Source organism: Pollicipes pollicipes, unplaced genomic scaffold (genome assembly GCF_011947565.3).
Source record: "Pollicipes pollicipes isolate AB1234 unplaced genomic scaffold, Ppol_2.1 Scaffold_2555;HRSCAF=2994_pilon_pilon_pilon, whole genome shotgun sequence".
In the NCBI taxonomy this organism is placed as follows: domain Eukaryota; kingdom Metazoa; phylum Arthropoda; class Thecostraca; order Pollicipedomorpha; family Pollicipedidae; genus Pollicipes; species Pollicipes pollicipes.
This window is the reverse complement of record NW_023596136.1, coordinates 11625976-11641074: the sequence shown is the minus strand read 5'-3', so window position 1 is coordinate 11641074 and position 15099 is coordinate 11625976. Positions and strand designations below refer to the sequence as shown.

Genomic DNA, 15099 nt, shown 5'->3' with positions numbered 1-15099 from the left:
TATCAGTTAGGGTTTCTCAGAAGCGAAGGTTTTTCAGGAACACTGCACGACGATCCACGGCCGGCGCAGGAGGTGGGCGAATGTCGACGAATCCGCGGACCGCGCGGGGCGGGCTGACACTGTTTCATTTGGCACTACATCATAAACATATGCTTAAAACACATACAACTACAGCCCCTTGTACCTAGATTTAAACGGAAAACATGCCTGTTTAAGCGTCGCAGCGCTACCGTGCATGGTCTCGCACATCTCAATCTAAAGCTGAAAAATTAGATTTTCCGTAAAATTTGACCTTTGATCCGACCAATTTCAATCAATTATTGCTCCAGCAAAAGAAAACATATTAACATCGCGTGATATCGTTGAGATCAATTAACTAATAATCCCGCGAGACTCTGTTTTACTTGGTTCCAAAACGGAAGGGGGTTCATTCACACGGACCCCACGCCCACACTAACAGTCGGCGTTGTAGAACACGGCGAATCAGAAGAAAGGTTAACGGAACGTCAGCGACTCGCAGGGTCAATATTGGCGTTCAGGGCTGTGGTATAGACATGTTTCAAACCCAGCCCAACGTGCGAGTCGAAGGCGCTAACCACGCGGCCATTACGCCCCTTACGTCGGGCGTTCTGCCACAGTTCAACTCAGCATCCAGCGAACGCTTCCAACAGGTGTAATCGGCCGCGCCTAACGCAAGTTTTGACACGGGCGATGTCTGCCGTGTGGCCCTGGGTGACTAGCTGTGACTGGTTTACCAAGCCGCCCTCTATATCACGGATTCAGTACAGTTACGTAATCTGGCAAGGATTCGACAGATCAAAAGTCCAAGCAATAAAATAATGATAATGGCACACTTCCCTGCACTAGTGCGTTCCACCTCTCTTGAAATCCTTTCACAATCTGGAACACATGCTGTTGGAATTAAAATCCCTGAGGTACATGTACACGTTGGTTTTTGTGAAGGAACACACATTTTGACCGTAAAATAGGACTTTCATTATGTAAATGTTTGCAGTCTTCTTTCCTGATGATGTTCATGAGCACCAGGTGGACCTGAAAAAGACCATTGTCACTTGCACCGGCTAGTCTCTATCAGACTGTCTCTGTTACTATTAGCAGCGACGTGAAGCGAATCCGATTTCAAGAACATGCCATTGCTGCGAGGTTGTAGAATTTAGAACAAAATTGACACAAAGAACGGGTCAGAAAACCTCAAATGTCTTCAAAATTTGCGTAGCGGTGAGAACAATGACCCAACAAAGGGCAATTGCCGACAGCGGATAATGAGACGAAGGTCGAGTAATGTGACAAAGAGTACCGCTCAGTTAGTGTTCGTTATGGAACAGACAATGCATCGGTAACCAGGAAGGTTGATAATGTGAAATAGTGTCAACTCGCCTCTTCGCCTGTAGCTGTGCAGGATACAATGCGTGCACCTGTAGTTGTAAATGCATTATGCGTATTGCGCTTGAACGCCATCGTGCATAATTTGCAAATTGTGATGGTCACCTACCGGCCCGTTGCAGAGTACTGGTGTCCTACTCGGCACTCAACAACACTTTATTGCATGTTGTTGCCATAGTTCGAGACTTAGAGGCCCAGCTGGCGCCAGCAGGCTCGTCGCGTGACGTCTGTCCCCACCTGCGTCCCGCGGAGGGTCGACGTGGTCGCTACCGGCGCGGGTAGACGGCGCCAGCGGGCACGAGTAGCAGGCAGAGCGGCACCACCGCCAGAGGGCCGGGCATACCGCGTCCAGCCGCTGCCCGCCGAGCGCGCCAGGGAGTCAGACGACAGCCGACAGCAGCACAGCGCTCAGAACGGGCTCGCCAGGGTGTGAGGGGACGTCGGGGGACATCCAGCACGACCTCGCCGGGCGGGGCGTCACACTCGGGTGACTTGAAATTTGCCCCTGAACCGTGTACGTTGACAGGAGGCCACCGTCAAAGGCCATAATGAGCCCCGGGCCCGCGGCCACGAACGTGATCCTGTCTTTGCACATGCAGCTTGGTAGCTTGACACAAACCACTCGATTTGAAATGAAGAGATGCACAAAAATTTAGTGAAGCCTTACCCTGGCTTCTGCACAAGACTGCACAAGACTAACGCAGACCATGCGTGTGCGACGGAGTCATGGAGTCGTGCTGCAGTCGTCGGAGCCCAGTGGTTGTGAAATCCGGCAAACAGCTGGGGCAAAACTCCCCTTCTGCATCCTCAGATGCTCGTCAATGGGGACACCAGCAACCATCACTGTGAATCTTGATGGTGCTATTTAACGTGGCCTGCGTGATGTGATGTATTACCAGCGTTGCCGGTTTTCGGTGAAATTTTTTCATCTGGGGGGGGGGGGGGCGCTGCTACACGTGGACTTAAAATGGTTGCTAATGAACTTACATGTGCTTGCAGCCAGGGTCGCACCTGAAACAAACCAGTGCGATGTTTATGAACTTGGCGTACAAAACGTCACACGCGTAAAGCGTACGATGGGCGCAAGCTGAAAGTGCAGTACCGTAATTCAAACCATGTGAGCGATCGCTTTTGCTTTGCTTTGATCGCACTGCTTTTAATTCGGTTGAGCTAACACTGACAACATTGTCCGGTAAAAAGCATACAATGCATGGATCAGACCGAAAGGCGTAGTAAGTGGCTTCATTTGTTTACTTTAGCGTTTCAGGTTCATTGCTTTGCCACGCTTTCTCTGTCTCAGGTTGATGCAAAATGTATTGGGCAATACCTGGATAGAATCGTTTCGTGATGATGCAGGGCTTAAAGTATGTTGGAACTAACACAGCTTGTCTATGTTAGGCACATTACCACCACAAAATGATAATATTCCTCGCTTAAGAAGTCATCTGCACCTGTCATAAACTACGCGGACTGCGCCTTCGGGGTAGCGTACATACAGTGAAATAAACATGTGGTAAATGAACAAACATAGAATGCATCAAATTCAATCTTATATGCCAATATGACAGACATGACGAATCTTCGTGAGCTGTTAGATAATTTAAGGCGCGCTCAATCCTGGCTGAGTTCTGTTCCGCCATCGTTCGCCTCAGTACGTTTTCTCGATGTTGAAATATTAACAATTGCATGCAAACGAGCACAAAACAGACCAGGATTTGGTTTCATCTGTATGTCTGTGTTCGTTCGCTCGCTCATTCTAAACGTCCGAATATATAATGCGGGGACGAAAATTTACGCACATACAATTTGTATCCGGACGACGGTCGTTGAGATGCCCGGCGTGGTCAGTTCCTCCGGTCGCGAGGAAGGGTGATGAGGAACGTCGGCAGAGGGAGCAGCGCCCGCCCCCACCACTGTTCTGTGTCGATCAAACCAGCGCAGCTGATGCCCCGGAGCGGTGATGGCCGGCGGCGGGGCGGTGCTCCCCGCTCCGCAGTCACGTGCTCGGCGGCTGGGGGGTCTGGCGCGTCGGAACGATGATGGCCGGTGGCGGGGCTGTGTTCCCTGCCCCCGCAGTCACGCGCTCGACGGCCGGTCCGACAGCCTGCGCCGATCGAGCGTGTCGGCTCGCAGCCACTCAGGGGAGCGCCGTTATCGACGCATCCGTCAGGAGTCAGGAGGCTGCAGCTTATCAGAGGCCGAGTGTCGACCGGCCTCCCGGAGACGCTGCAGTGTCCCGGAGACACTGCAGTGTCCCGGAGACGCTGCGGTGTCCCGGAGACGCTGCAGTGTCCCGGAGACACTGCGGTGTCCCGGAGACGCTGCAGTGTCCCGGAGACGCTGCATTGTCTCGGAGACGTTGCGGTGTCCCGGAGATGCTGCGGTGTCCCGGAGACGCTGCAGTGTCCCGGAGACGCTGTGGTGTCCCGGAGACGCTGCAGTGTCCCGGAGACACTGCGGTGTCTCGGAGACGCTGCAGTGCCCCGGAGACGCTGCAGTGTCCCAGAGACGCTGCAGTGTCCCGGAGACTCTGCGATGTTCCGGAGACGCTGCAGTGTCCCGGAGACGCTGCGGTGTCCCGGAGACGCCGCGGTGTCCCGGAGACGCCGCGGTGTCCCGGAGACGCTCCAGTGTCTCGGAGACGCTGTAGCGTCCCAGAGGCGCTCCAGTGTCCTGGAGACACTGCGGTATCCCGGAGACGCTGCAGTGCCCCGGAGACGCTGCAGTGTCCCGGAGACGCTCCAGTGTCCCGGAGACGCTGCGCTGTCCCGGAGACGCTCCAGTGTCCCGGAGACGCTGCGCTGTCCTGAAGACGCTGCGACCTCCTGGAGACGCTGCAGTGTCCCTGTTTCGGGTCGAGCGGGCTGTGTGCTGGTGCAACAGCGGCTTCTGGCCTGCCTCGATGTTTAGCGAGGGGACGCAGAACTGTGTTTGTCGGTGTTTTTTTTCAGCTTAAGCCCTGCCTTTTTCGAATACCTCGGTTGTTGTCATACTAACAGTGCTGACCACTAAGGTACTGTACATGCGTGTTCGCTCTCATGTGACGCAAATATGGAGTTTATCCGAGCGATACAGTTGCGTGCGTTCCCAAGCCACCAACCGCTATTTACCCGCGCTGCCATCCGAGGACTCAGCCACCGCGATGTTCATCCATCCGCCCGTCAGCTATCTCTGGATCTCCCCTCGCGCCCTCCTACGCCAGCCAAGCGCGATCGATGAGCAATTTTGATGACGTAGCCATGACCAGCAACATAGGCCCCAGAGGCTTCCGGCTGCTGGGAGAACAAATGTGGCGCACCACACCGCTACAGGCGAGCGATCACAGCGTCAGCATGCGAACGTATATGCGGTTATTGATGTGGGGACGATGAGCTGATAGCTGCTGCCGTGTCTCTAAGCAGTGGTCTGGCCGAAGACAAATGGACTGCTACCACTCTGTCAGCATGTGCGTATCACCCATGTGTGCATGAACCGGACTATCATTTATGTTTGCCAATCTATTTTTTATTACAGGTTGCGAGCGGTTGTCAGTCACTTTTCTGTGCTCTCGGCACACGTGGGATAGAGTTTGTATACTGATTTGTTCGCAATGAATCTGACCTGTGGATATTTATGACCCAAGTATGACTCGTGTGTGAGAACCGAGTGACATGCGCGATGCGTGAAAATGGCCGTTCTTATGACAACAGGCTTTAACATGTGCAACCAAAGGATCGATATTTCCAGTGTCATCTGTACTTGTCTTAGAAATTCGCTAACTCAGATATTCTAGTGGATTTAATGCGGAGGTCTTATGCACAAATGGAAATTTAGTAGTATTCATGTCAATTATCATTACCAATAATAAAAAGTAAAAATAATAGCCTCAAAGTGTTCATGCCATCACCGGGATTAGAACCTTTGGTGATGTATCAACCGTTTTAGAGCTTAGAGCTCTTGGTGAGGGATTATTCCAGTTCGCGATTGAAAAAAAAGCATCGCATAGAACTGCCGAGTTCTGGACATGCGACGAACGAGGAACGTCAACGACCAGAGAAAGAAAGCAAGCGTTGAAATGTTGGTGGCTAGCCACTCACCTGAATAGAAGGCGATAAGCCCGTGACCTGCGGCGCGGCCCACTTGAGTAGTAGGTGGTGAGCCCGTGACCTGCGGCGCGGCCCACTTGAGTAGTAGGTAATGACCCCGTGACCTGTGACCGGCTTACCTGAGTAGTAGGTAATGACCCGGACCTGCGGCACGGTCTACCTGAGTAGTAGGTGGTGACCACTTGACCTGCGGCGCGGCCCACTTGAGTAGTAGGTAATGACCCCGTGACCTGGGGCGCGGCCACTTGAGTAGTAGGTAATGACCCCGTGACCTGCGGCACGGTCTACCTGAGTAGTAGTGGTGACCACTTGACCTGCGGCGCGGCCCACTTGAGTAGTAGGTAATGACCCCGTGACCTGGGGCGCGGCCCACTTGAGTAGTAGGTAATGACCCCGTGACCTGCGGCACGTCTACCTGAGTAGTAGGTGGTGACCACTTGACCTGCGGCGCGGCCCACTTGAGTAGTAGGTAATGACCCCCGTGACCTGGGGCGCGGCCCACTTGAGTAGTAGGTAATGACCCCGTGACCTGCGGCACGGTCTACCTGAGTAGTAGGTGGTGACCCACTTGACCTGCGGCGCGGCCCACTTGAGTAGTAGGTAATGACCCCGTGACCTGGGGCGCGGCCCACTTGAGTAGTAGGTAATGACCCCGTGACCTGCGGCACGGTCTACCTGAGTAGTAGGTAATGACCCCCGTGACCTGCGCACGGTCTACCTGAGTAGTAGGTAATGACCCCGTGACCTGGGGCGCGGCCCACTTGAGTAGTAGGTAATGACCCCGTGACCTGGGGCGGCCCACTTGAGTAGTAGGTAATGACCCCGTGACCTGCGGCACGCTCTACCTGAGTAGTAGTAATGACCCCGTGACCTGGGCGCGGCTTACCTGAGTAGTAGGTAATGACCCCGTGACCTGGGGCGCGGCCCACCTGAGTAGTAGGTAATGACCCCGTGACCTGCGGCGCGGTCCACTTGAGTAGTAGGTAATGACCCCGTGACCTGCGGCACGGTCTACCGAGTAGTAGGTAATGACCCCGTGACCTGGGGCGCGGCCCACTTGAGTAGTAGGTAATGACCCCGTGACCTGGGGCGCGGCCCACCTGAGTAGTAGGTAATGACCCCGTGACCTGCGGCGCGGCCCACCTGAGTAGTAGGTAATGACCCCGTGACCTGGGGCGCGGCCCACTTGAGTAGTAGGTAATGACCCCGTGACCTGGGGCACGGCCCACCTGAGAAGTAGGTAATGACCCCGTGACCTGGGGCGCGGCCCACCTGAGTAGTAGGTAATGACCCCGTGACCTGGGCGCGGCCCACCTGATAGTAGTAATGACCCCGTGACCTGGGGCGCGGCCCCCTGGTAGTAGGTAATGACCCCGTGACCTGGGGCGCGGTCCACTTGAGTAGTAGGTAATGACCCCGTGACCTGCGGCGCGGTCCACTTGAGTAGTAGGTAATGACCCCGTGACCTCGCGCGGCCCACTTGATAGTAGTAATGACCCCGTGACCTGCGGCGCGGCCCACTTGAGTAGTAGGTAATGACCCCGTGACCTGCGGCCGGCTTACCTGAGTAGTAGGTAATGACCCCGTGACCTGCGACCGGCTTACCTGAGTAGTAGGTAATGACCCCGTGACCTGCGGCGCGGCCCACTTGAGTAGTAGGTAATGACCCCGTGACCTGCGGCGCGGTCCACTTGAGTAGTAGGTGGTGAGCCCGTGACCTGCGACCGGCTTACCTGAGTAGTAGGTGGTGAGCCCGTGACCTGCGACCGGCTTACCTGAGTAGTAGGTAATGACCCCGTGACCTGTGACCGGCTTACCTGAGTAGTAGGTGGTGAGCCCGTGACCTGCGACCGGCCTACCTGAGTAGTAGGTGATGACCCCGTAACCTGTGACCGGCTTACCTGGGTAGTAGGTGGTGAGCCCGTGACCTGCGACCGGCTTACCTGAGTAGTAGGTGGTGACCACTTGACCTGTTGCGCGGCCCACCTGAGTAGTAGGTGATGAGCCCGTAACCTGCGGCCGGCTTGCCTGAGTAGTAGGTAATGACCCGGTGACGTGTGGCGCAGCCCACCTGAGTAGTAGGTGATGACCCGCTTGAGTGAGTACTGCGTGTCCGGGATGGTCATGATGCACTCGAACAGCGTCTGTGGGTGGATGTCGCGCGCTTGCAACTGCGCCAGCGCCGACGCCTCGTAGACGCCCTCCTCGGTCCGGCTGGTCTGCACCAGCACGTTCTTTAGCAGCACCCTGGTACCAGCGGCCCGGCGTGCCGTGTCACAGTGCGAGCGAGCTCGGTGCCATGAGCAGTGCTGCTGTGTGCTGCCTGCTACCACATCGAACTAGCTTCAAAATGATCGTGCCGATTGTGGAACGTATTGGTCTAGTCTCAGTGCCGATCTGGTACATGCTAAACGGCAAGATCCTCATTTCAGACGTTTGGTTTACGAATGAATCTCTCAGCACCATCTACGGTAAGATCAATTACTGGGACTCATTGGTCTAGTTTCATCGTCAGCATGGTATGTACCAAAGCAATAAATGTTCAGCACACTATAGCACACGAAGAGCTAAACAGACAGACGAGTGGACGTGCGGCACCTGTTTTGTCGGCTCTCCTGCTTCATGAATATGTCGAGATGTGGCACCGGGTAGGCGCCCTCCACCGCACATGAGACATTCACAGAGCTATCCACGGGTCCGTCCTGCGTCAGGTTCATTGTTCTGGCCGGGGCTGAAACCCAACAGGCACGCAGCGATCATAGTGAAAACAGACCAGTAGCAGCCGATGGTGCGGCTTCCTGCTGGTTTTAAAATCGTCATGTCATTCACTGGCTTCAAATGAAGCGCTTCAGAGGCGAGTGAGCCGTTTTGGTTTCTCATGTCACGATATCAGTTGTGAATGCGAGACGAGATGCATACAAACAATATATGTATATATATATATATATATATATATATATATATATATATATATATATATATATATTACAAGTTAGTATTTGGGGACATAAAGTCAGCATTGCGATACCAGAGCACTTGCACCGCTCCGCTGATAGGTCTGTCCTGGCTATGGTGGATCGCACTGCCGCTCATCACCGTCACGGCTCTGCAGGGCTTGAATGACTGCCGTAATTAAATCCATGCACCTGTTCAGCATGCAATGCATGGATCAGCATTCGGGAAGAGCGTGGAGGACAGAGAGAGAGAGCACAGGGTGGATGGGCTCCGTAGAGATAGCTCCGCGGCGATGCATCGACAAGGCCGTAAAGACGTGTGCTTCCTCACCATACACAATCATCTTTTTGGAGCCGGTGACCACGTTCTGTCTGGTGGCCACCCTGCAGATGTAGTTGCCGCTGAGCTCGATGGTCGGGTTGTGGATAACGAGAGCCCGGTGTCGCTTCAGCTGGTCCTGCGACGCCACATGGCCCAGGTGCAGCCGCCCCTTGAGCACGCCCGAGTCGGCCGGCGGCAGGCCCCTGCCCCACTGGTACACCAGGTGCGTCTCGTCCTTGAAGAACCACTTGACGGTGAGCAGGTCGCTCTCGCGCTCGCGCAGCTCGTACACGCAGTCCAGCAGCGCCGTCACGTTCACGTTGTGCTCCACCACGGGCGGCACGCGCAGGTCCTCGATGTGCACGCCCTCTGAAGCTGCGGGGCACCGGCGCACGGCGTGATGTCGGTCACAGGCGGCCACGCCAGCGGAGAAGACGCGGCTCAGGCACTGCAGTGGACCACTGCTTCAGAAAGCTGTCTAAAATTGATGACATGTAATTTTGGATGCATGTGGTTAAACGTGAAAGTAAACTCGTATCGCCCGCATCCACAGAGTTATGATACCAAACTGAGGCATGTACGTCATCTGCATTTACTCGGACCCTGCCGATGAAGAATCATATTTCACACTGTACTGAACTATGAAGGCGTGTTGAGCAGCAGTTATATCAATAAAACGAACGATATATGATGCTATAAGCAATACACTTTGACACCACCGACCAAGCCAATAGTTAGTATAAGAGCAGCGTTAAGGCATGATGCGGAGTTGAAATGTGGTTGCAAATAAGTTGATCATTGCATTAGCGAGAAACATTATTCACATAGATAAAAGAGTAGTATAAACATTATTCCTCGGAGATGAGCCAGGGGAATGGATACATGGGTATCTCTATATATATTGGTATCTCTATATATATTGGGTATCTCTATATATATAAGTTGGGTATCTCTCTCTCTCACTCTCTCTCTTTATATATATATATATATATATATATATATATATATATCCTGGTTTCTCTCAGAGGAATAAGGCTAATGCTAGTGTCTTATTTATGGTTGCAAATAAAGTCACAAATTGTTAAAATAATTTGTAGCTTTAAAGCCCGACACCGGTAGCTTTCGGACATGACAAACAGCATGCTTGTTTTGTTTTGCACGTTTAGCTCAATTGGGGACCAAACAGACCTTAACGTTCTCAGACGTCATCTTTAACGCAACGTTCGCGAGGAGAGGGTTGGAAAATTAGTCAAATCTTCTCCATTCAAAAGCGCATTGTCAGCTGTCACTTTTGACCACATGCCATCACGCTTGCATCAGCCAGCAGCACCCATGGACACATGCTGTTACTAGCGACTGGTTGCGCAGCCCAGTCTGTCGCCTCGGGCCTGCTGACACGCCTACAGACCCACATCTCGCCTCGTACACGGCTCGAAGCGATACGACAGTCGTCATCGGCAAAAGAGCCCTGCGTTCGGTATCGATCGGGACTGTCGTTGCCAAAACCGTCCCCGCCCGCCGGCATCCCCTCCCTACCCCGCGCGGACGCGTGAAAAACGGCGCCACCCCACCGGAGATCGGTCCGGAGGTGGCCCACAATGGCCCAGGGTCAGCCGACGGGTGGTGCTCCGTCGGCATCTCTCTCTCTCTCTCTCTCTCTCTCTCTCTCTCTCTCTCTCTCTCCTTCTCTCTCTCTCGTCTCTCTCTCTCTCTCTCTCTCTCTCTCTCTCTCTCTCTCTCTCTCTCTCTCTCGTCTCTCTCTCTATCTCCAGTCTCTCTTCGCTCGTCTCTCTCCTTCTCATCTGTCTCTCTCCGCTCGCTTCCTTCTCTCTCTCTCTCTCTCTCGCTCTCTCTGTCTCTCTCTCTCTCCTTCCCCTCTCTCTCTTTTTCTCCTCTCCATCTCTCTCTCTCTTTCTCCCACCCTCTCTCGCTCATCGCTCACTGTATACAAACACCATACAGTGTTCTCCGGTGTAGAAGGGCAGCCGCTGATCCCAACACTAGCATTCGGCTCCGTGGTGTGGCCTCAATCATTCACCGTCCTGCTGGGGCCACGTCTATGGTATGCCATGAGATACATGCCAAGGGGATGGGATCGAGTGCTTCCCGCCCCTCCCTACAGGCGATCAATAAGCACCCATGCAAAACCATTTGTCATGCCAGAAAATACTGTTAACGTGAGCTAATGTATTACGCTCTGGAAGCCAATTTGCCTGCGTGACGGCTGCTTGTTGTGGATTTTTGCTTCACAAAGACAAAGGAAAAAAATTGCAAGTTCAGAGAAACAGATATTCCAATTCATCAGTGAATATCAGCCTATGGATTGCACCGTTGTCAGTGCTGAAGCGTGCTTGAAGCAGTTTCATCAGAAATTCCGGTGTCTAAATAACCAATACGTGCTGCAAGATCAACAAAGAAGGAAAATTCATGAGTATGAAACCTGTGATAGTACAAAACATATTGACCTCTCGATTTCTTGATGAGTGTGTGATCTTTGCGCTACGTCTCAGACCGATTCAGCTTTTATCATCATGCGATCCAATAACTTGGTCCGATTTCCAATTGATCTCAAAGTCTTCCTAGCGAGGTCAGCGACGACGTTGCGGTGCCGACTATGGCCGACCAACCGCTGCCTCTGCGTCACCGGCCAGTGACCAGTGACTGTGGCCAGGGGCCAGCTGAGCGATGACCGGTGCTGGAGAGGCGCGTGACCGACGGCCTGTCGACGGCCGGGCGGTCGGCTCTTCCTTGGCCGGCCGGTGTCCGCCGGCCGAGCTCTCCCCCCCCCCCCCCCGGCTAGCCAATGTCCGCCGGCAGTAGTCCTCCCTCTCCCCTGGCTGGCCGGTGTTCGCCGGCGGGGGTCCTCCCCCTCTCCTGGCTGGCCGGTGTTCGCTAGCGGGGTCCTCCCTGTCCTGGCTTGTCGGTGTTCGCCGGGGACGGTCCTCCCCCTCCCCCGGCTGGCCGGTGTGCGCCGGCGGGGGTCCTCCCCCTCCCCCGGCTGGCCGATGTGCGCCGGCGGCGGTCCTCCCCTCCCCCGGCTGGCCGATGTTCGCCGGGGACGGTCCTCCACCTCCCCCGGCTGGCCGGTGTGCGCCGGCGGGGGGTCCTCCCCCTCACCCCGGGCTGGCCGGTGTTCGCCGGCGGGGGTCCTCCCCTCCCCCGGCTGGCCGGTGTGCGCCGGCGGGGTCCTCCCCCTCCCCCGGCTGGCCGGTGTTCGCCGGCGAGGGTCCTCTCCCTCGGGCGACGAGCGGCGGCTCAGGTAGAGCCGTTTCCTTCGCGGCGACAAGGCGGCGGCCGTGTTCTCTTGTCGCCAGGAAAATTACTTGAGATATTGCTCCCTGCCAAGAAATTACACCGGGACTGCATCTGGGGCGGCGCGACGCGTCAAATGCAGACGGAGCATGCTGGAGGCTGCAGACCGTCAGGAGACTCTCTGGTTGTAGACGTCGCATCAGCTGCTCGGGATGCTTCAGACAGAAGCAGGATTGTCAAGGTATGGAGAAGAGATACTAGAAACTGCGATGAGTCGCTTGAGTCAAACGTGACGCTTTAAAACCGACTTAGAGTGCCTGAGTGATGTGATTTCAACATTTTCACAACCACGCGTTATGCGGCATGCACTTGTCGCTTCATGTGCACTACATTTACCTGAAATAATCACAGCTGTTTGTAAATGAAAAGCAAAATACGGGTCCTACTGATATTCTTCGCCCCTATTGCGGACACAGCTCGATTTACCCTGTTGGAGAAATCCTAATCTCGCAATTCGCACTGCTACCATTTTGACTGACGCGAAACCCATCTAAACGTGCGCAACAGCGGAACGTCCATCAGAAACAGCTCCAACAGAACAAACCACTTCAAGAGCTCGATTTCGTGTCCGTCCCTGCTTCCTCGTGCATTGAAGAGAACTGTCTTGGTTATTATCAGATTCACTTATCCAGTTGTGCCTACAACATGCGCTCAAAATTTTCACTGAAGATGGGGTAGGCGCAGTAAGTTCTTCCAGTAGCAGTTTCCAAAGTCAAGCTTGAGGGAGCAGGAAACACATACTTACCTAACTTAAGCAAAAGATGACTGCACCACCCGATGTCAGCTTTCACATGCGACCGGGTAGCGGTGAGCCCTCAAATAAATGTGCATGCATGATTTAGCACAACAGTACCCAGCACTGTCTACCTTGCGTGTTGATATACACCTTGAACCGGTTGAAAAAGAACAAATAGTTTCATGGGATGGATGATCCACGTCAAAGGGACATTGAATTGCAGCACAAATTGTCGCTGGCTCCCGGACACCCTCACGAAGTTCTGGATCACCTTTGTACAGACGCGGAAAGCATCGAAGACTGCGGATGCTCTGGCGTCTTTGCGAACCGGGATGCATCGCAGGTAAGTGTAGCGTGGATGCATACAATGATTGGGAACTCAACGGAACCAGCAAGCAAAAATATGTTGGCCAAAGAAGATTCTGAATGCACAGCAACATTTCAGACTGCTGGATGTTACCTCTCGAAAGAAGCGTTGAGATCCAGACGGTGGCAGATATCCAGAGCCAGCAGGATGTCATGATCGAGGCCACATGGGTGGTGGCTGCACACTGATTCACCCGCCACTGACTAAGGGGACGGTAAGCCAGGCTCCCACGCATGATGAACTGCGCCGGCTCCGATGGGGAGCCGAGCTCTGCCTCAGAGACACCTGTCGGCGATATGCAAAACTAGAGGTTTGCGACGCTCGCTGTGATTCATAGGGGCAGATGAAAAAGGTGAGCAGGAAACCAAAACACTCTCGTTTAGATGGAAATGGGGGGGGGAGGGGGGGGAGGCAAAGCCACAGTCTACTGAGACCATTTTTCACTTCTGTTTCAATGGAAAAACTAGTCGTTTGTTCCCGGATAGTACATACTTTATGAAAATATTTTATCCCATCTTGTGCTGGAAGTTTGCCTCAGAATCGTGTTGTACCTACCGATAGGGCCGCAGACATTCGGGAACCTAGATATCCTTGAATTTCGTTCTATGCCGATACTGCCCCCCGTATCTAGAAATGATTCAGATGGTTTGATCAAGCTCTTCTATTTGGACAAATGATTTAAAAAGGTGCGCCGCGCACTCACGACGGTCAAGGTGGCGTAAGTATGGTGGAGATAAAGGCACAGGCCAGAGCAAATCCTTGCATACAATTATCCTCATTCGCTTTATTTCAATCAACATCTTCATGTTCATCAACATCTTGATCATGACGCGTTTGATGTTGAACGGGGTCAACCCATGTGAATGGTATGGTAACATTTACTGCCTATCACAAAGGCATTGCAGCACCTGTATTCGCCGCATGCAGCGCTCTAAATTTGTGTTGCTAATGTGTAGCCCCTACGCATTGGAGGGTTGGGTGGGTGGGTGGGGGGATCTAACTCGCTGGTTAACAAAGGCATTCCGGACGTTATGATGGACCCAGAAATCTATCCAGAGGCAGTGTGTTTCGGTGTTTCGGCACAGCTGACAAAATGAACTTGAGATAGCTTCTAACAACCATTAAAACCAGCCATGGACTTGATTCCAAGCTTATGCTTTTACGGCTAGCCGCCTGGGCGATGCAATCAGTTGATGGCTGATGACAAAGCAAAATGTTTGCTCCGTTATAAAGGAGTGCAACATGTCCTGGCATTCGAAATATGTTAAGAATGTGATGCGCTAGTATAATAAGTGTCACACACTCAGTAGCTAATGAAAATGACACATACGACGTCGGCGGCATGCAAACTTACGTTCGGCAATTGCGCGTAAAAATTCATCGGTGCATATTCGACCGGTGCTCTGAGGTGAAGGCACCAGGGCCAATAAGGACGAAACCTGAACGATCATGGGTGCCGCAGGAGGCCAACAAAGTGGCTCCCGTCAACAAGTACAGGGTCCGCAGAGCAAGCAAAAAGAACCCAAGACCAACGTGGTGGGCCCATGAAAGACCGATAGTGCCTCGGCAGGCTTACATATAAAGCCCCAGCCAGAGCGCAGAACCCTCCGAGCGAAAGGGAGTTATCCAAGACCATGAATTAATACCCCTGTGCGATAGGAGTGAAGAGTCCTCCGCAGATGAGACCAAAGGGAGGGAGCCCTCGATCAAAGTAGATGGCCCCTGAGCATCGAGTGTCTTCGTGCCTTACCTTACAAAAGCCCCAGCAACAGCACAAGGCCCTCCAAGCAAGTAGGAATAGCCCGGGACTTCAATGAAGGATCCCTGAGCAACTGATTGTATCATGGCATATGGGGCCTGGAAAAAGCAAAAAGAGCCTTTCAGGCGAATGGGGAGAAACCGCGGAGGAAAACCTGATC

At 53.5% G+C, this 15099-nt stretch overlaps 1 protein-coding gene across 1 annotated transcript; it reads right to left on the bottom strand.

Annotated features, from left to right (window-relative positions):
• Window positions 1-13372, bottom strand: LOC119107637 (uncharacterized). Its single transcript, XM_037231150.1, has 7 exons — window positions 13274-13372; window positions 8775-9140; window positions 8088-8220; window positions 7561-7736; window positions 2392-2415; window positions 1642-1759; window positions 1-1053 (listed from the first exon to the last, which is right to left on the bottom strand). Exons 1-6 carry the CDS (start codon window positions 13332-13334, stop codon window positions 1671-1673), a joined length of 849 nt encoding a protein of 282 aa, XP_037087045.1. The 5' UTR covers window positions 13335-13372; the 3' UTR covers window positions 1-1053; window positions 1642-1670.
• Window positions 13373-15099: the final 1727 nt, after the last annotated feature.

Coding starts and splice junctions, on each gene's coding strand:
- LOC119107637 (XM_037231150.1), bottom strand. CDS start 13,334: ATGACATCCTGCTGGCTCTGGATATCTGCCACCGTCTGGATCTCAACG. Junction 9,141..13,273: donor CTCAACGCTTCTTTCGAGAG/GTAACATCCAGC, acceptor GGTGCCCCGCAG/CTTCAGAGGGCGTGCACATC. Junction 8,221..8,774: donor CAAAAAGATGATTGTGTATG/GTGAGGAAGCAC, acceptor GTTGGGTTTCAG/CCCCGGCCAGAACAATGAAC.